Source organism: Schistocerca gregaria, chromosome 1, assembly GCF_023897955.1.
Source record: "Schistocerca gregaria isolate iqSchGreg1 chromosome 1, iqSchGreg1.2, whole genome shotgun sequence".
NCBI classification, from domain to species: Eukaryota; Metazoa; Arthropoda; class Insecta; order Orthoptera; family Acrididae; genus Schistocerca; species Schistocerca gregaria.
The window spans coordinates 1067504491-1067526227 of NC_064920.1; the positions used below are offsets into that span (position 1 = coordinate 1067504491).

At 39.6% G+C, this 21737-nt stretch overlaps 1 protein-coding gene across 5 annotated transcripts in view; it reads left to right on the forward strand.

Moving 5' to 3' along the window:
- The window catches only part of LOC126281423 (ATP-dependent zinc metalloprotease YME1L-like), a 252411-nt gene that overhangs the window by 220760 nt on the left and 9914 nt on the right, over window positions 1-21737 (forward strand). For 4 of the 5 annotated variants that reach the window (XM_049980379.1, XM_049980388.1, XM_049980395.1 and 1 more), the window contains 2 exons: window positions 12488-12643; window positions 17993-18243. In XM_049980379.1, the coding sequence (XP_049836336.1) occupies window positions 12488-12643; window positions 17993-18148 (312 nt within the window). In that variant the 3' untranslated portion in view covers window positions 18149-18243. Of the gene's footprint in view, window positions 1-12487; window positions 12644-17992; window positions 18244-21737 lie in introns of those variants that run through there. The other variant, XM_049980370.1, reaches the window with a different exon arrangement.

Sequence of the window (21737 nt, forward strand, 5' to 3'; positions counted from 1 at the left end):
CATCTTCCTAATTCCACCGAGGTCTCATCATTATTTTCAATTGGAGGTGGCTCAAAATACTTTCCTGCGGTCCTTTTCCCATGCTCTTTAGCTTATGCTAGTATAGCAATGTTGTTTCTACATCTACACCTACATCCATTCTCCACAAGCCACCTGACAGTGTTTGGCGGAGGGTACTTTGAGTACCTCTATCGGTTCTCCTTTCTATTCCAGTCTCGTATTCTTCATGGAATGAAAGATTGTTGGCATGCCTCTGTGTGGCCTCTAATCCCTCTGATTTTATCCTCATGGTCTCTTTGCGATATACACTCCTGGAAATGGAAAAAAGAACACATTGACACCGGTGTGTCAGACCCACCATACTTGCTCCGGACACTGCGAGAGGGCTGTACAAGCAATGATCACACGCACGGCACAGCGGACACACCAGGAACCGCGGTGTTGGCCGTCGAATGGCGCTAGCTGCGCAGCATTTGTGCACCGCTGTCGTCAGTGTCAGCCAGTTTGCCGTGGCATACGGAGCTCCATCGCAGTCTTTAACACTGGTAGCATGCCGCGACAGCGTGGACGTGAACCGTATGTGCAGCTGACGGACTTTGAGCGAGGGCGTATAGTGGGCATGCGGGAGGCCGGGTGGACGTACCGCCGAATTGCTCAACACGTGGGGCGTGAGGTCTCCACAGTACATCGATGTTGTCGTCAGTGGTCGGCGGAAGGTGCACGTGCCCGTCGACCTGGGACCGGACCGCAGCGACGCACGGATGCACGCCAAGACCGTAGGATCCTACGCAGTGCCGTAGGGGACCGCACCGCCACTTCCCAGCAAATTAGGGACACTGTTGCTCCTGGGGTATCGGCGAGGACCATTCGCAACCGTCTCCATGAAGCTGGGCTACGGTCCCGCACACCGTTAGGCCGTCTTCCGCTCACGCCCCAACATCGTGCAGCCCGCCTCCAGTGGTGTCGCGACAGGCGTGAATGGAGGGACGAATGGAGACGTGTCGTCTTCAGCGATGAGAGTCGCTTCTGCCTTGGTGCCAATGATGGTCGTATGCGTGTTTGGCGCCGTGCATGTGAGCGCCACAATCAGGACTGCATACGACAGAGGCACACAGGGCCAACACCCGGCATCATGGTGTGGGGAGCGATCTCCTACACTGGCCGTACACCTCTGGTGATCGTCGAGGGGACACTGAATAGTGCACGGTACATCCAAACCGTCATCGAACCCATCGTTCTACCATTCCTAGACCGGCAAGGGAACTTGCTGTTCCAACAGGACAATGCACGTCCGCATGTATCCTGTGCCACCCAAGGTGCTCTATAAGGTGTAAGTCAACTACCCTGGCCAGCAAGATCTCCGGATCTGTCCCCCATTGAGCATGTTTGGGACTGGATGAAGCGTCGTCTCACGCAGTCTGCACGTCCAGCACGAACGCTGGTCCAACTAAGGCGCCAGGTGGAAATGGCATGGCAAGCCGTTCCACAGGACTACATCCAGCATCTCTACGATCGTCTCCATGGGAGAATAGCAGCCTGCTTTGCTGCGAAAGGTGGATATACACTGTACTAGTGCCGACATTGTGCATGCTCTGTTGCCTGTGTCTATGTGCCTGTGGTTCTGTCAGTGTGATCATGTGATGTATCTGACCCCAGGAATGTGTCAATAAAGTTTCCCCTTCCTGGGACAATGAATTCACGGTGTTCTTATTTCAATTTCCAGGAGTGTATATGTAGGAGGGAGCAAGATACTGCTTGACTCCTCAGTGAAGATATGTTCTCGAAACTTCAACAAAAGCCCGTACCGAGCTACTGAGCGTCTCTCCTGCAAAGTCTTCCACTGGAGTTTATCTATCAGCTCCGTAATGCTTTTGGGATTACTAAATGATCCTGTAATGAAGCACGCTGCTCTCCGTAGGACCTTCTTTATCTCTTCTATCAACCCTAACTGGTAGGGATCCTACACTGGTGAGCAATATTCAAGCAGTGGGCAAACAAAAGTACTGTAACCTACTTCCTTTGTTTTCCTTAGGATTCTTCCAATGAATCTCAGTCTGGTATCTGCTTTACCAATGATCAACTTTATATGATCATTCCATTTTAAATCACTCCTAATGCCTACTTCCAGATAATTTATGGAGTTAACTGCTTCCAGTTGCTGACCTGCTATATTATAGCTAAATGATAAAGGATCTTTCTTTCTATGTATTTGCAGCACATTACACTTGTCTACCTTGAGATTCAATTGCCATTCCCTGCAACATGCGTCAATTCGTTGCAGATCCTCCTGCATATCAGTACAATTTTCCATTGTTACAACCTCTCAATATACCACAGCATCATCCACAAAGAGTCTCAGTGAACTTCTGATGTTATCCACAAGGCCATTTATGTATATCGTGAATAGCAATTGTCCTACAACACTCCCCTGCAGCACACCTGAAATCACTTTTACTTCGGAAGACTTCTCCCCATTGAGAATGACATGCTGCATTCTGTTATCTAGGAACTCTTCAATCCAATCACACAATTGGTCTGATAGTCCATATGCTCTTACTTTGTTCATTAAACGACTGTGGGAAACCATATCAAACACCTTGCGGAAGTCAAAATACACGGCATCTACCTGGGAACCCGTGTCTATGGCCCTCTGAGTCTAGTGGACGAATAGAGCGAGAGGAGTTACTCTGAGGAGCATCTGCTGGTTTTAATGCATGAACAACAGACACTCAGTAGGTATGCATGTGCAGGCCCAGCTGGAGTATTCATTTGCATGGTCAATACAATGTGCTGATCTCTTGCGATAGGTGTTACATTACAGAATGTTTTTTTACTTAATCAAAACAGATCCTGTCTGATACTATTTTCAGACTGTGGTCTGAGTTGTGTTTGTGTGTGTATGTGTATGTGTGCGTCTTCAACTATTTTTGACGAAGTCCTTACTGGCCAAAAGCTTTATTTGCGACAGTCTTTTTGTTGTGCCTACCTGCAAATCAGCATCTCCCCTTCTTGGTGAGTGGCAGCTTTCCTTTATATAATAAAATGTCATTTAACCTTGATTTTGTTGTGTCTGCAATTTACAGATTTGAACAATATTCACATCATGAAATATTTGTAAGAAAATTGATAACCATTATGCTGAACAGCCTAAACAAACAAGTATTACATTCTGTACCTGTTGCCTTAAGCCTAATGCAAATACATTGCTCATCTATGGTTGGAACCTTGTTGTTGACCTCCAGATAATTGTGAGAAATATTTGGCGGCTTTGTTTACAGGGATTATGGAATACACTAAAAAGGACCTGGAAAAGATCACTTGTAGATGTGAGGAATAAAAGAGGAGCAGATGTTGATAGTGAACACTGCCTTATGCTAGCAAGGTCCCTCTAAAACTAGCTGCACACACAAGAGACATTGAAGGCAGCAGAGGAGTCAGTTTAATTTTGAAAAGTTGGACAATGCAAAAATCTGAGAAGAGTTCTCAATCCAGTTGAGAAATTATTTGGAAGTGATTAGCAGTGTAATCGAAGAGAATGACACTGAGGGTCAATTAGGATGCAGTGGAAACGACCTATGCACAGACTGCTGAAGAAATTCTTGGAACAAAGGATCATGGCAGACAAGAATGGATCTCTGATCATGCTTAGGATTCTATAGAGTAGAGGAGGAATGCAAAACTGTGGCTACATTGTGAGCAGACAAGGGAAGTAAAAGAAGAAACCCAACAGGAACTCTGCATATTTAATAGAATGATGATGAGGAGTTTCACAAAAGATAAGAGAACCTTCATCAATAATCTCACAGCTAAAGAGGAGACAGCAGCTAACAGAGATGCTAACAAGACCTGATACAACAACACAAGGAATCTATCAAATAAGAAATTTGGGGGTTAAAATGCCAATCAAAGACAAGCAAGGAAAACTACTCACAGATTGAGAAGACCAAGTGCGGGGATGGAAACAACATTTTGTGAACTTTCTGAACCTTGAAACTACAGATGACACTAACTCAGCTGAATGTGGACAGGGAAGGACTCTCACCAAATATGTCAATTAATGTAGAACAACCATCCAAAGAAGAAATTGCTAAAGCAGCCTAATAAATGAAAAATGGAAGAGCTCCTGGTGTGGACTACATCACCACAGAGTTACTCAATGTAAATCCCTCTATAATGGCAGAAATATTGCATCCACTCCTGGCAGTGATATTTATGAATGAAAAAGTACCAAATTAAAGGAACAGAGGCATGCTCGTCAAGCTGCAAAAGAAGGAAGATCTATTATTGGTTTGTGATAATTGGAGAGGTGCCACCATGCTGCCAGTCCCAAGCAAGATCCTCACCTGAATAATCCTAAATAGAACAAAAGTGTGTGTAGACAAGAAAATAAGAAGAGAACAAGCAGAATTCAGGGAAGGTTGCTCTTGCATTGACCAGATAAACACCTTGAGAATAATAGCTGAACATTCATATGAATACCAATCTTTGCTTTAGATGCTGTTTGTAGACTTTGAGGCCTTTGAAAGTATAATTAGAACAGCAATATGGAGCTCACTTCAAACTTTTGGAATTCCCAAGAAACTAATTCCTCTTGTCAAGTGCATGTTTGAAAAATGCAGATACCACTTCCAACATTGCGGTCTGCTTTCAGATCCAATAGCAATGAAAACAGGAGCTAAGCAAGGCTGCATGCTCTCACCAATACTATTTAATATAGTACTGAATCTTGTTGTGATGCATGCAACAGATAAAGGGAAAGGAATAAAATGGGATAATGGAACACGCCTATAAGACCTTGATTTTGCTGATGACCTTTGCTTTCTATTCCACAGCCTCAATGACATGAAAGAGAAACTAGAAGAACTGAAATCTGTGGCAAAGAATGTCAGTTTGAAACTTAATGCCAAAAACCAAAAGACATGCAGGTAAATGATAATAACACCCCTGAGCTTGGGAGCCAGGTATTCGAAAGAGTGGATAAGTTTTGCTACCTTGAAAGCATGTTTACACCATATGATTGGTCAACAGTGGACATTAACAACCACATCAACAAAGCCAAAGACATTTCACAGCTCTGCCCTCTACTTGGAGATCAAAGCAAATTATGTGAATGATCAAATTGTGATATTTGAAAATAATGTAAAATCTATGCTTCTATATGAATGTGAAACACGGAAAATCACAAAGCAGCTAATCCATAAACTGCAGACATTCAACAACAGATATTGGAGGAACTTACTGGGAGGATGGAGGCCAAATGTCACCTCTTCAAAACACTCTGGTAAAACCAATCAGAAGCCAACTGAGGCTGCAAATAAGCAGGAAGTGGCAATGGTTAGGACACACACCTAGAGGATCAAATGAACGTATTGCGAAGGAAGCACTTTATTAATCCCACAGGGACAACAGAGATGAGGCAGGCCTAGAATGATGTGGAAATGATCAGTTGAAGTGGAAGGTCAATGACAAAGAATAGGATGGGAAGAAATGAAAATACTAGCAGACAGAACAAGATGGTGATCTTTTGTTGCAGCCCCATGCTCCACACAAGGAGTTAAAGGAATTTAAAAAGAAAAAATCTTCAGATGACAGTAGTCAAGAATTTTGTGTGTCCAATCAGCCAGGCATCAATGCAAAAAATGCATTTTTCTTGCATATTAACATAGAGTCATTGACAAATATATTTACAGAAATATTTTTTTTTATAGATAAAAAATCTACTTACCAAGCAGCAGCAGCACACACACATAAAAGGAGGTTGTAATTAGACAAGCTTTTGGAGCCAGTGGCTCCTTCTTCAGGCAGAAGTGTTGAAGGGGAAGGAAGAGGGGAAAAGGAAAAGGACTGGAGAGATCTAGGAAAAGGGGTAGATTTTTGAGAAAGTCTCCCAGAATTGTGGGTCAGGGAAGACTTGCCACATGGGGTGAGAAGGAAAAATTAAATTATTGTTTCAAAAATTGATTGTTTTCATTGTTATAAACTTACTGAAATGGAATATTGATTGGAAGAATTAAATTGCAATGTTTTGTTAGTAAATGAACAGTAACTAATTCATAGTGAACTTTAATTACGAGTAAGTGTGCCTTACCAATGCCAATTAGCAACATGTTACTGTAGAACAAATCTGAAGCATGGTGGTGTTTCAATCTTTATGAAAGAAATAAATAATTTAGAATATCAAGTGATACATATAATTTTTCTATGTATTGAAGCAGTTTTTGAAGTTTCAGCACTATTGATGCCTAGTCAAGAACTAAGAACTGTAACAGTGTACCACACCCATATTAATAATGAAGAATTGTTCATAGAAAATCTCAAAAAATGATAAGAATGCTATTAAAATATAAAAAGTGCATAGTTCTGACATTTGGTGATATTAACATAGACATTAGGTAGAAGATGTGAAGCACTTACTAGACATGTTAAGATCACTACACTTCTTTTACCTAAATGACAAACCCACCAGGTTCAGTGAACACTTAGGTAATGTAATCTCCAACTTTCAGCCAAATAAAACTGAATTTGGTACTTTAAACTTCAAGATATCAGATCATGCAGGGCTATGACTTAGGCATCTCTAAACAATGACACAGACAGCTCATCAACTGAATTAGGAAGAGTAATCAGATCAGTCAATGAACATAAATTGAATTTGTTAAAAATCAGACCTAATCACATAAACTAGGATACAGTACTCACTAATGATGTAGTGCCAATGAATCAACACAGAAATTTTTAGAATTGTTAGTAAAAGATCTTGACTTATGTTTTTCCAAATATCATAAAAAACATGCAAAGCAGAATCAGAGTAATAAACCTCAAGAACTGAGAAACTGGTACACACTACCTCCACAAACTTAGGGGAGAAATGATAGTGCACTATGACAGAAGGCAACAGAGTCAAGCTGAGAAGGAACCTTACACAGTAGCAAGAAGGGTGTACAGATCAGAAATTAGAGCAGTCAAAAGGAAAACCAAAGACAATTACATACTTGGCTCAACAAATAAGTGTAAAGCAGCATGGAAGTTTATAAAAACAGAGATAAGCTCTGAAAATAAGTACAACATCCCAATTCAACCAAATACAAAAATCTCACTGAAGACGCAAGTAGAGCTATAGTTTTGCTTCCAGCTGTAGATAGTAAGCAACATGACAACTCCTGCTGGCCTTGTACATCCTGCTGACAGGTTAGTGAAGCAATTGCCAAACTTAGCAACTCAAAAGTGAAATACTTTTATGGACTTTCAAATTATGTAATAAAAAGTACAAGAAAAGAAATTCTACTGCCACTAGCAAAAATCGTCAGCCAAATGCTACATGAAGGTATCTTCTCCAACTGCCTAAAATTACTGTTGTAACATCTATCCATAAGAAAGTGATAAAGCACTCCTTGATAACTATCGATCCATCTCACTCATACCAGTCATATCAAAAATTATAGAATATTGTATGGCAAACAGTTAAACCAGCACTTTGAGCAAAATAATCTACTTAGCTCTTCACAAAATAGCTTCAGACCTCATCTTTCCACTGTCAAAGCAATTGGGGCTGTCATGAAAAATATTTAGGGTTCTTTTGAGAGTAATAAAACAATCTGTGTGACTTGTCTACATCTGAGGAAAGCTTTTGATACTGTCTCACATAGTAAACTTATCAAAAAGTTCCAGTCCTACAGATTTGGAGAGAATGCTGTTCACCTTACTCACTCATACCCAACAGGAATCAGATGGTAAGTACAGGGTGGGACAAATAAAAGTGGCCTGGAGAAGAGAACTGAGTTACAGTGTACAAAGGAACACAGCAGAGGAAAGGGAAGACAGTACTAACCTGACTACAATAGATGCTAAAAGTGACCACCATACATCTCTTGGAACTTTGGGTTCCAGTCAGCAAGTTGCTGAAAGTTGATCAAAGCTGGACTGCTGGGATTGTTGCAGTTTCACTCAGAATGTTCTGTTGCAGTTCTTGAATACTGATTATGTGGGTTGATGTGATACATCTCAGACTTAATGGCTTGCCACACAAAATAGTGACACACTGATGGATCAGGTGAAATGGATGGCCACTTAGGGCTGTGATCAGACTGACCTCTGCTAATAACTCTATCAGGTGTGAAGATTGTGTAAATGTGCCCCAAGGTTTGGCCGGCTGTATGGGCAGTTGCTCCATTCTGTTGGTAGTAACTATAGCTCCTTTTCTCTTCAGTTAATGCTGCCACAAACAGTTTCAAAATGTTGACAATGTAATGCTCCAAAGTTAGGGTCCAATGAAAGAAGATGGGACCAATAAGGTAGTGTGCAAACACTGCACACCAAACGCCAACCTTCTGATCATGTAATGGTGTTTCATGGAAGTTAGGTGGATTCTCTGCTGCCCAGATTCTGTGAGAGTGAAACCAGGCTTCATCAGACATAAAGAACAGATCCATGGCCAAGCCATTCATTGTTATTTCAGTGAACAGCCATTCACGAAACAGGAGAATCTGAGGAGCATCTGCTGGTTTTAATGCATGAACAACAGACACTCAGTAGGGATGCATGTGCAGGCCCAGCTGGAGTATTCATTTGCATGGTCAACACAATGTGCTGATCTCTTGCGACAGGTGTTACATTACAGAATGTTTTTTTTACTTAATCAAAACAGATCCTGTCTGATACTATTTTCAGACTGTGGTCTCAGTTGCCTGAGACCACAGTAATGTGTGTGTGAGTTGTGTTTGTGTGTGTGTGTGTATGTGTGCGTCTTCAACTATTTTTGACGAAGTCCTTACTGGCCAAAAGCTTTATTTGTGACAGTCTTTTTGTTGTGCCTACCTGCAAATCAGCATCTCCCCTTCTTGGTGAGTGGCAGCTTTCCTTTATATAATAAAATGTCATTTAACCTTGATTTTGTTGTGTCTGCAATTTACAGATTTGAACAATATTCATATCATGAAATATTTGTAAGAAAATTGATAACCATTATGCTGAACAGCCTAAACAAACAAGTATTACATTCTGTACCTGTTGCCTTAAGTCTAATGCAAATACATTGCTCATCTATGGTTGGAACCTTGTTGTTGACCTCCAGATAATTGTGAGAAATATTTGGCGGCTTTGTTTACAGGGATTATGGAATACACTAAAAAGGTGCCACAAAGTTGGAAAAAAATCCTATAGCGGCCATGGAAATTACAATCAGGTTTCCCCTGTATGTCCTGCGTATTGGCCAGCTACTAACCTTTTTTTTTAATTAAATTTGCTTGTTTGTCTTAAAAGTTTCACATTAATTTCAATCAACAATGAGGGTGCCCAGTCAGTGAAATTTTTCTGTATGAGTTTTGTAGGGCACTCAGCTTTAATGTTTAATTTGTCCAAGAAATGTATCATGAGGTAACTGCTCAGTGACTCCATCAAAGCAGCGTGAGTGCAACAGTACTTGAGTATTAGTCAGAACTATTACAAATGTATTTTCAGTGTTTCAACTGACAAGTGAAAAAATGGTTGAAAGCAGTGTTTGGTACAATACATAAACAATATTCTATTAACCAAGAACCACTGACCTTGTAACTCGATCAGCTCAATATGAAGTAATTGGTTACTGCAAATATCATTGTCAAAGCTGTCAGTATGGTGCAGTTATGAGAAACAGTGGAGCCCTGGATGAATGGGCACAAATAGAAAATACTATTTCAGTGCACTATCTGAAAAATTTGCCTTCTTGTAATAAAGCATAATGGAAGAGAAGATGCAATATCTATGACCTGTGAGGCAAAACTTTTAAGAAAGTTCAGAAAAACAACCAGGCTGTACTAAACTACACAATAAAACAACCAGTCTGTACTAAACTACACAACCATCATAGTATGACCTTCACTGAAGTTTATCACACTCAGTGAACAACAGTTGGATAACTATGTAAAATTTTATTGGTCCCGTTTCCACACAAATTCAAATAAAGACCTGAGCCTTTAATGATAATCACTACCGTTTTCATCAGGAAGAACAAATGGTTCTAACTGCTGTTATATTGGCCACATATAATTAATAATTGTTCTGTAATTGTTTGGCCTATGTTATCATGACGGTGGTGCTGTAAGTTTTCATCAATAGCTTACTTTCTACTCAAATCTGACATGGTAAGAAGACTGAGAAAACTTAATACAAGACTGTTGTCAAAAGAAACTTCATTTCTAAATTTTAAATATTGTTTACGTTTTTTTTTAAAAAAAAGAAAAGATTTCAAACATAACATTTTTTTAAAATGTCATGGACTCCGAATAACTTAACTTCGTAGGTTAGACCAGAAAGCAGTCATAAATTCCTTGAAATAATGTAGAGGTTATTCAGGAGAATAGCACCAAGAGGCTACATACTTTAATATTTTAGATTAGATAAATTATTCATTTGATAGACCCACAAAAGAGTGGATCCTCCTGGGTGTGGAACATATAGTATGCAACAACTTGCCAGAAATTAACTGAAACACATATTTCATATCCATTATGAGTCATTATTCATTGGAACGAATGATGGGAAATTATGGTCAGTTCCTCCACCTTATTAGTTACTCTATAATTAGAACTTGATTAAGGCTGTTTTAAAGTCAGCTTTGAGGAAACTGCTAGTAAACTCTTGTACAATTACAATTTTATCTTCACAAGTTTCTAAAAACATTAAACTTGTTTTCCTGCCCAATCCCTCGAACAAAAAACTGTGCCCACTTCTTGGAAAAAAGCACAAATCACACACACCTACAAGAAGGGCAGTAGAAGTGATCCACAAAACTATTGTCCAGTATGCTTGACATTGTTTTGTTTAGAATTTTAGAACAAATTCTGAGCTCAAACATAATGAGGTATATCAAACAGAATGGCGTTTTCCATGCCATACAGCATGGATTCCAAGAACATCAATCCTGTGAAACTCAACTCACACTTTTGTCACATGATGTAAGGAAAGCTTTGGATCAAGGTAGGCAGGTAGATGCAGTATTTCTTGATTTTTAAAAAGCATTTGACTCATTACCACACCTACACGCAGTGTCAAAAGTATGATTATACGAGGTATCAAATGAAATTTGTGACTGGATTGAGAACTTTTTAGCAGGGAGGATGCAGCATTGTCATTGTCAGATGTAGAAGTATCTTTGGGTGTGTCCCAGAGAAGAGTGTTGGGACGTTTGCTGTTCATGTTGTATATTAATGACCTTGCAGATGATATTAATAGTAACATCAGATTTTTTTAAATGATGTAGTTATCTGTAATGAAGCACTACCTGTCAAAAGCTGCATAAATATTCAGTCAGATCTTGATAAGATTTCGAAGTGGAGCAGAAATTGGTAATTTGCTTGAAATGTCCAAAAATGTAAAATTGTGCTCTTCACAAAATGAAAAAGCATAGTGTCTTATGACTATAATATCAATGAGTCACAGATGGAACCAGCCATCTCATACAAATACCTGGATGTAACACTTTATAGGGATATGGAATGGAATGTTCACATAGCTCAGTTGTGGGTAAAGCAGATGGTAAACTTCATTTTGTTGGTAGACTACTGGGGAAGTGCCAATCAATCTACAAAAGAGATTGTTTGCAAATCACTCATATGACTGGTTCTAGAATATGCTCAAGTGTGTGGGACCTCCACCAAACAGGACTAACATGGGACATGGATTGTATACACAGAAGAGAGGCATGAATGGTCACAGGTTTGTTTGATCTGTGGGAAAGTGTGACAGAGCTACTGAACAAACTGAACTGGCTGACTCTCGAAGATAGCCGTAAGCTATTCCGAGAAGTCTCCTAACAAAGTTTCATGATCCAGCTTTAAATGATGACTCTAGGAATATACTGCAACCCCCTATGTATTGGTCACATAGGGATAATGAGGATAAGATTAGAATAATTACTGCATACACGGAAGCATTCAGACAAACATGCTTCCTGCATCCCATAAGTGAATGTAACGGGAAGAAATCCTAATAACTGGTACAATGGGATGTACCCTTTGCCACCCACTTTATGGTGGTTTGTAGAGTATATATGTAGATGTAGATATAGGAATTCTCAAGGAAATGAGATTTACAATAAAAATTATACTAATGGCATTTATTTATTGATATTTCTACATAGGTGTTGCTTGGTGGTAGAGGCAGGGTTGGACATTGGAGGGTGGGTGTAGATAAATGAGATTAACTGTCAATCTTAATGCAACTACATTATTTGAAATGTGATCAATTACAAAATGATTCACAATAAAGGCCAACATTTCCCTCATTCTGTACCACAAATGTATATCGATGCTGCACTCATTTGTTTTTAATGTTGAGAAACTGAATTTGATTTCCTCAAAATATCTATTAGATGAAAATTCCTCTCTTATTTACATTTTATTAGTGTCTGTCCATTTATCTTCTCTATTCATTAACTTTACATTTAGTAATTGAACATTTGATAATAGCTTCAGCAAAAAACTGTAAACTGTGTGTTTTTGTTTTCTTATAGCAAGCAACTTCTATCGCAACCTCTATGGTTAAAGAATGGGGAATGTCTACAACTGTTGGCCTCCGGACATACGATAACCATGACAAATTATGGGTTAATGAACTTAGCCCAGGCACAGCAGAACTGGTTGACAGTGAAATTAAAAGACTATTGATGGTAAGAACCTTTCTGTGTTTTGTGTTTAAGTCTGTCACATGTGAACAAGGATTATGAGGACAAACTCTCGAGGCGGAGTGCAGTTTGGTGGGCAAGAGCATTAAAAAATGCGCATACAAACCCCCCCCCCCCCCCCCCGCCCTCCCTCTCTCTCTCTCTCTCTCTCTCTCTCTCTCTCTCTCTCTCTCTCTCTCTCTCTCTCTCACACACACACACACACACACACACACACACACACACACACACACACATACCATGTGCACTATCACTTATTTATTATATGTAAAGAAAATACCTTCCTACTGTGTTTCTCAACTTCTGTTTTAATAAACACTTTGTCTGCTTGTGCAATTACTTAAAGTAAATAGAGTTGTGCAACTGTAAATTGCATGCCACACTCTTGCCTCCCTTTCAGGGATGCTTCTCTGGGCCAAGCAGCACTCTAAGGAACTTAACTTCTCTTAAAGCACAGGGGAAATATTTTTAGATCATGTAGCAGAAGCTGTTGTTTAGTGACCTTTCAGCCCTTGTTATGATATTAAGGATTACAGTTCTAATGTACATTTTCATTAATAAAAGATGAACATGCTTATTTTTAACCATCTTCAATTTAATCCATGTTCTTATTTACCAAGCTGCAGCAGATGGATAAAAACAAAGTGAAGAGAGTTGAAAGCCTTGGCAGAAGAAGACTTTTACATTAGACTGGAAGTTGACCTAGGTCCTTGAGTTTCAGACTCGCCAAAAGATATTTAAAATAGCAGGCAGTGGCAACAGTGCTAAAATTATGAATGAAAGAAATAGGTATAGGATTGGAAACAACTACACTAATGGAGGTCAACAATGTCTACTTTAATAACGCTCTCACTAACTTCACAGTTACTTTAAAAAAAATATATATATATATACTCTTTTAACGAGTTCCAAATAGAAAGTTTACAATTTTAATAGTTGTTTTAGCCTTTGATGAGAGCTAAAGCAGCTATCCTTATCTGTTATGATGGAGGTGGTGAGGTGCAATGTCGTCAGCAGGTTATTGTTGCAGACGGCATGCTGAAATCAGCTCCATCGTGTGTAGATGCTACAGATGAATTAACTCATGTGGAATTTTATAGGTCACTGGATAATGGCACATTGTTACAGTTATTGCCAACATTCAGCATTGTAAAGCTGATTTATTATGTCCCTTATACACAACACTGAGGTAACACAGTTCAGTACAGGGTTTTAAAGTTATTTTGATTACGGAATTACAGTCTGTTCGTTTAGCACACGAATGACGTGACCACGAAGTGGCCATTGGTGATGGCACACTTATAACAAAAAGTTTCTATTATTCTGTGACACAATTAACACTTCTTGCACACAATAGTCAGCAACAGTGCGAATATGCATTGAAATTCATGTACAACTACAAAAAAACATAAAGAAAGGAAGCAAGAAGGAAAATAGGAAAAAACATATAGGTTGCAACTAGTGATGTCTTCACATATGTCCTCCATTTTATTATGGACCTTACAAGATAAAATGTCTTGACACATGCGAGACTTCAGGCCTTATGAAACTATTTACTATTTTAACATGCATCTATCTGAAAAATTGAGATTTATTACTAACAGCTTTTTGCATCACTACTTAATTATATCATGGAAACTGTGAAACCTGTCTACCAGTAATAAAACAGAGCTTCAAACAATTATTTATTACAGTATGACACCAATACACTAATTAAGCAAGATATTTGAACACTGATTATGCTCTATCTTTTGAAAATCCATCCCTCAGAAATGCATTAACTAGAGAAAACAGTCAATTATTGACCAAATTATTTAACTGGGTAGATAAAAAGTGTACTCACCAAGTGGCAGCAGAACACACATGTAAAAGACAGTTGTAATTGGCAAGCTCCCAGAGCCTGTGGTTCCTTCTTCAGGGAGATGGGTTGGAGGTGAACAAAGAGAGGTGAAGAAAAAGGTCTGGACAGGTCTAGGAAAATGGTTAGATTTTGGGAAAGTCACTCAGAACTGTGGGTCAGGGGAGATTCATCGGAGGGGATGAGAAGGAAAGACTGATTGTTGGGGACTGCATCGTTTAAGATTTGAAAACCGGAGATAAAGGTGGAAGACATAGTAATATGCAGACTTAGATTACTGCTTAAGCATTATGCATCAATTAATAAGAGTGAAAAGCTAAGTGCACTGTACATAACAGAGGTGGGAGGAGGGTGGTGAAAAATAGATAGGAAAGACAATGAAAGATGTAGAAACCTAAAACGGAGAGAAGCAAAGTGTAATTACAGTGAATAAATGATGAGACAGATAAAATTAATGTAGATTAAGGCCAGGTGGGTGTCGAAAACCAGGATACAGGCAGAGGGTGTATACTGGCAACTCGCACTACCTTGGTTCAGAGCATGCTCTAAAACATGGCACCTTGGTCCAGTTTCACCACACGCATCATCTGGATTCTTCCCCCAGACACCAGTTTCTCAGAACTGCGCAGGTGGGAAATAGCACCGCAACATGTCCTTGGTTTTTGACACCCACCTGGACTTGTAACGAAGCAGGGTTGCCCACTACTATCCTGTTTTGGTTTTACGCTCCTTCAGTAACCTAGTTAAGCAATGAACTTTTATTAATTTATTTATTAAATTTATTTATTTTTTCATTTTCACTACTCAGATTCCGACTACAGATTCTGTGGCCTTCAGCCTCTAAGTACAGAATTCAGAAATAGTTTAAATAAAATCCCCCTAGTAAAATCTATTATTTCAGTACTTTCTAATGTCTATTCTGAAAGTAACGAGCTAATCAGTTTTATTGGAAATGCATACTATTAAAAGTTATGAACACCAACGTATATTGTGCAATAGATATTAAGTAAAATTCGAGTGAGCTAATAGATCAAATTCAGCTATAAGATTGCATCCAAAAGAAAGCCTAAATTTTACTGATTCCAGAAAAGTGTTTAAATTAACCTAAAGTCTATTAGTTAAATAGATATTAAGACTTGAAATCTGTAGCCTGTACAACTTTCAGTGTCAATTGTGACCAAACTACTACATAATTCCGAGATCTGTTCAATGCTTTTGCTACCTTTATTATTCTATGTAAAATGACTCCAGTCTCAACTTTGTAAGTGCATTAATTGAGAATTAAGTAAATTTGAAAAAGTAAAAATTATTGTTCAAGAGGGCTGCCATGGTTATAAGTCACGAATTCCCACTGCGGATGCATAAGTTAGTTCCGCGTATTTAAATTGTTAGAGCTCACTCATGTTATTTAAGTAATAAAACCTAATAGTTAACTTCAAAACCAACTAGAAAGGATCATTTTAACCCTGGGAAATTATAAACTATAATATATTAACAGAAATAGTCAAATGTTCAAGCACTCGTCTATATAAGGTCCAAGCTGGTGCAGTTCTCAGTTAGTTCTCGGTCAGATTCTTATGGAGCAAAAGTGTGGCAAGTCGGTTAATTTTTCTGGTTGGTACCAAGAAAGTGTAATTGTGAACATTGTTAAAGACTGGAAGTTTTTGACCTAATTAATGTGAGGATTAAGTGTAAGAGGCCTGGTCACATGAATATTGTGTGTGTGAGTGATAACAAATAAATCACACTGTGGTTGTCATAAATGTTCAACAATGAATACGGTCTTGACTTTTGATTTTGGAAAACTTAATCTAGGTTCCTGGCTTCTTAATTTCAGTGTGATTTAGGTGAGATGGACACAGCTACCGGGAAGACAATATTGAATAAGCAAAGCAAGGTAGGTTGGGAACACTGCGCACTATCTACTGGGTGATGAAATGTTTCAATACAACCGGTCGTGACGTGAACTTTAAGAGGCACTAATACAAGGACATGTCCCAGCACATTACTGACTTAATTTACATTAAATTCTTCTGTCTCAGCATTTCTTCACTGTAACTACTCTTTGCTTCACTCCATTTTAGTTTCCTACATCTTTCATTGACTCTCCTGTCTATTTTTCACCGCCTCCCTTCCACCTCTCTTATGTAGAATGCACTTAGCTTTTCACTCTTATTAACTCATGCATGATGTTTAAGCAGTAAACTCTGTCTGCATTTTACCTTGTGTTTCACCTTCAAGTTCTCAGGATTTCAACTCTCATCCAATGCAGTCCTCAATAATCAGTCTTTCCTTCTCATCCCATGTGATAAGCCTCCTCTGACTCACAGCTCTGGGTGACATTCCCAACATCTAACCCTTTTCCTAGACTTCTCCAATGCTTTCCTTCACCCCTCTTCCTTCCCCTTCAATCCTTCTACCTGAAGAAGGAGCCACTGGCTCTGAAAGATTGCCAGTTACAACCATCTTTTTTGTGTGTTCTGCTGCTGCTTGGTGAGTATATAATACATAATGCCCCTAAATCTCCTCTGCATAGTTGCTTATTTGTTGAGTTTGTATAATATCCAGGGTGACAATCACTGAACAATATGGAAAAAAAGTAAATTGGTTTCAAACTATGGCATGCACACAGGTTATTCAACATGTAAACATCACTACAGATATTCGGATCTAGGATATGACATATTCAATATGCAGGCCATCATTGGCAATGATGTGGTGCAGATGAAGAGCAAAATTCCGCATGACCCGCTGAAGTGTTGGAGCATCAATGCTGTCAATGACCTCCTGAATGGCTGTTTTCAGATCAACAATGATTTTGCAGTTACTGCTGTACATCTTGTATTTAACATAGCCTGACCAAAAGTCGTTGCAATTGTTCAGATCTGGAGAATATGGCAGCCAACTGGGGCCCATCCCAGTGGCCTCTGGGTATCCCATAGCCAGAATGTGGTCCCCAAACTGCTCCTCCAGGACATCAACCACTCTCCTGCTTCAATGGAAATGAGCTCCATCTTGCATGAACCACATATTGTTGAAATCAAGGTCACTTTAGATAGTGGGGATAAAATAATCTTCCTAAACCTTCACCTATCTTTCAGTAGTCACCATGCCATCAAGGAATATCGCACTGATTATTTTGCAACTGGACATTGCACACTATACAGTCAGCCGTTGAGGGTGAAGAGACTTCTCGATCACAAAATGCATATTCTCAGTCCCTCAAATGTGCCAATTTTGCTTATTGACCAACCCATCTAAATGAAAGTGAGCTTCATCACTAAACCAAACTACACTAATTCCCATCATGCCCCATGACCAACTGTACAGTTAGATGGTCCTCACACAGACTGTTCAGAAATTATGACGCTTTTATGTCATATAGTTCAATAATTGTCACCATAAATAATGTGCTTGGTTTTCATTGCAGGCAAGTTTATTCCATTACTGAAAATTGTTCTATATTTTTTTAACAGGAATCATATGAACGTGCAAAGAGCATTCTCAAAGCTCATCACAGTGAGCACAAATTACTGGCAGAAGCTTTGCTGAAGTATGAGACACTTAATGCTGAAGATATTAAAGAAATAATAAAGAGCAAAGATACAGCAAGCACAAGTCGGTCTGTATGATAGTGATGTCAATCGATGTATACTTATGAATAAATTTCCTTCATAATAAAGAAACCACACTGTAAATTGAAATAGTTTTCCAGCTGTGGATACGATGTGATATTGGACCTTGTTATATGGAATTTAATTTTCCATGAGAGACCACAGCAACAGACTTTCATTTTAAAGTAATTTCTACAATTAATTTATCATATCCACTGTCCATTATCCTGCAGTTGTGATTTATTTTTGTTAAAGGTGTGGCTTCTAATTTACATTGCTGTTTTTCATTACAATGTTTCCCATTGTTAGGAATTACCATTTCAAATAATTTATGCAAAGAAATAGTATGTTTTTGGAGCAAATTGAATTCTGAACTGTTGTTGTTTTAGATGATCAGTGAAATTCATTCTCTTTACAACCTGCATATCATTTGTAACATTATTATGAAAAGGAAAGTTGCTGCTCACCATATAGCGGAGATGCTGAGTTGCAGATAGGCACAACAAAAGGACTCACACAATTATAGCTTTCGGCCATTAAGGCCATCATCAACAATAGACAGACATACACACACACGCCAATGCAAATCCAACTCACACACATAACATTGTGTGTGTGTGTGTGTGTGTGTGTGTGTGTGTGTGTGTGTGTGTGCGTGTGCGTGTGTGTGTGCGTGTGTCCACACATGTATGTCTATTGTTGACGAATGCCTTAACAGCTAAATGCTATAATGGAGAGAGTCTTTTTGTTGTGTCTATCTGCAATTCAGCATCTCCATTATATGGTGAGTAGCAACTTTCCTTCTTATAGTATTCCATTGTTTGCAGATCATTTGTGTTGCACTTGTAATTTTAATACTATTCTTCCCATATATTTGTTAGAATATATAGGAAAATATAGAGAGCAAAGGCATTTATTGTTTAGTATGAAGATACGACAGGACATGTGTACACAGTACATGAGCATGTATCAGATTGTGAGTGTCAAAGATACTCTCCTCATTGTAACTCAACCACTGATAAAGAGTCTCATTATCTTGCACTTGCATTATCAGTGGTGAGGTCCCCACAAAGCTCCACCCCCCCCCACCCCCCCACCCCCCCACCCCCCCCACCCCCCCACCCCCCGTCTCCCGCTCCCTCCCTCAAGGACTATGGAGCACTGGGATAGGTCATCAGAGCTCACAGCTGTTGACATCTTATTCGCACATGAGTATTTACCCATGCAACTGTGCCCTGCTATGCAGGACACAGCTGAGCCATTTCTAAGTGAGAGAGTGGAAAAAGTACATGATGTTGTGATCCTTACTGTATATGAATACAGATATTGGTGGAGGTACGGCAGAAGTTGTCAGCAGCAGCCATAGAAGAATTGATGGTCTGTATTGAGATTGTCATATTGCAGTGGGGAATAGGGGGCTGTGAAGGTAACAAGGCAGTGGGTGCAGTGACATCCAACTCTGTTTGCATCCTTGGAAGCAGTCATTGTGTCCTAGGAACCTTCATGGTTAGGAACCCACCAGCTAAGAATCTTGATGTAATTGTGGCTAACCATGAGTGGCTAGCCATGAGGGTACTGTCTGCAAATAAATCCCACGTCAACCTGTCATTTTTACTGCCTCTTGACTGTGCAGTCTGGTGTAGTATTGATTTTATGCACTGTTTCATGTCAAATACCTGTCTGTGGTGGAACAAGTGTTGCAATCTGCCTCAGCTGTGTATATATATATATATATATATATATATATATATATATATATATATATATATATATATAATAGAAAGAAACTTCCACATGGGAAAAATATATTAAAAACAAAGATTCCAAGACTTACCAAGCGGGAAAGCGCCGGCAGACAGGCACATGAACAAAACACACAAACACACACACAGAATTACTAGCTTTCGCAACCGATGGTTGCTTCTTCAGGAAGGAGAGGGAAAGACGAAAGGATGTGGGTTTTAAGGGAGAGGGTAAGGAGTCATTCCAATCCCGGGAGCGGAAAGACTTCCCTTAGGGGAAAAAAAGGACAGAGTGTGTGTGTGTGTGTGTGTGTGTGTGTGTGTGTGTGTGTGTGTGTCTGCTTCTGATGCTATGATGGTTACTGTCTTGTTCATGTGGGTTATGTAGCGAGATGCCTGTGGGTTAGTGCCCTCCGAAGGTGGCAGTGTATAAAGTGGCGAACTACCAGTGATAGTAGGTACAGATTATCTGTTACCAGTTTGCAAATCTGGGGAGTGATGAATGCAGTGGAGGAAATCTGTGCCAAAAACCAGTTTTTGAACATCGGCAACCAAAAACTGCCATAGAAATTAGTCACATAGACTGAGGTCTATGATGTGTGTGGCACTTCCATAAAATTTGATAGGAGAACCATTTGTGACATGTAATTGGATGACCAGTGTGGTAAGCTCCAATAGTGGGTTCTCACTGAGGTTGGTACTCACTTCCTAGTCTGTGCCAATAGGTAATGATTAGTTAAGTGATGTAGCACATAAGAATCTACAACTGTCACTTACAAGCTAGAGCATAAGTAGTTTGGTCCACATCTCTGAGTTGCTGGCATCGTCATTGTGTACTGCCATCCAGATTGCATCCTGCATTTGCGTCATTTCACGGCATGGAGTAGTTGCATGTCCAGCTTCTGAAGTGGGCATGGAACCAACACAGCTGCAGTCACATCAGACTTCCTGTATGCAGAATGTTATTGTTTGCTGTGGGTGTACTTGGCACTGCAGAAGGTCAGTAGCCTCACATGGGGCTAGTGATGTCACTCACATGAATGTACAGAACCCCTCAGAACACATTGATTGCTAGCAGCTGTGGGCAGCATGTCATACTGGGAACGCGGCAATTGCTGTCTGGCACATCTGTGTATGCTGCAAAAAGTCTGTCAGCTAAGACTAAATAACATTCCATCATTTTGTTTTTGTGCAAGATCATTGCCATTCATATCTGTGAGGGCAGTCAGATGAGCTGTAGTACCCAAAGCAAAAGCACAATGTCTCACATGAGCAATGAGGTGATAGATGTACGAAGGTGTTTCCATAGCTGGGATGGTGTTCTGTTGTAAATGTGTTCTCAAAGGTCACCAGTTGCAATAGTTGCTCCAGTGCCCTTGCAAACCAGTGATATTAACATCTTTGGCCACCAGGCTGAGGTGCTAGTATGGCATCACTGTTGAGGCGTTCGTGCTCTCCTATCCTCCTTAACATGATGATGAACTTGGAAAATGCTGTGACTCTGTACAATGAAGTCAATGGCTGCAAACCATGTGGTCAGGTGTTCCAGTAGGAATGACAGTAGTTTGGGAAGAAAGTTTTGTTGTGCACATTCTCCACAAAAAAATTATTGTTGATGTGCTGTGTCATTTGGTATGAAGGAGGTGGTGGATGAAATTCCTGAGACCACATCTGGCGTGGATTGATTTGTTGGTGTGAAGAACTATTGAACTAATCTCTAGAATCAACAAAGAGTTTGAAACTCATTACACATTGTTGGTGAACAAGTACATTGTTCTTGTAGTTATTGCTAGGATGCAATAGAGTGTCGTTTTCACCTTTTACACCTTACATAGGCTGATCCAGGCAGTGAAATACATTTTGTG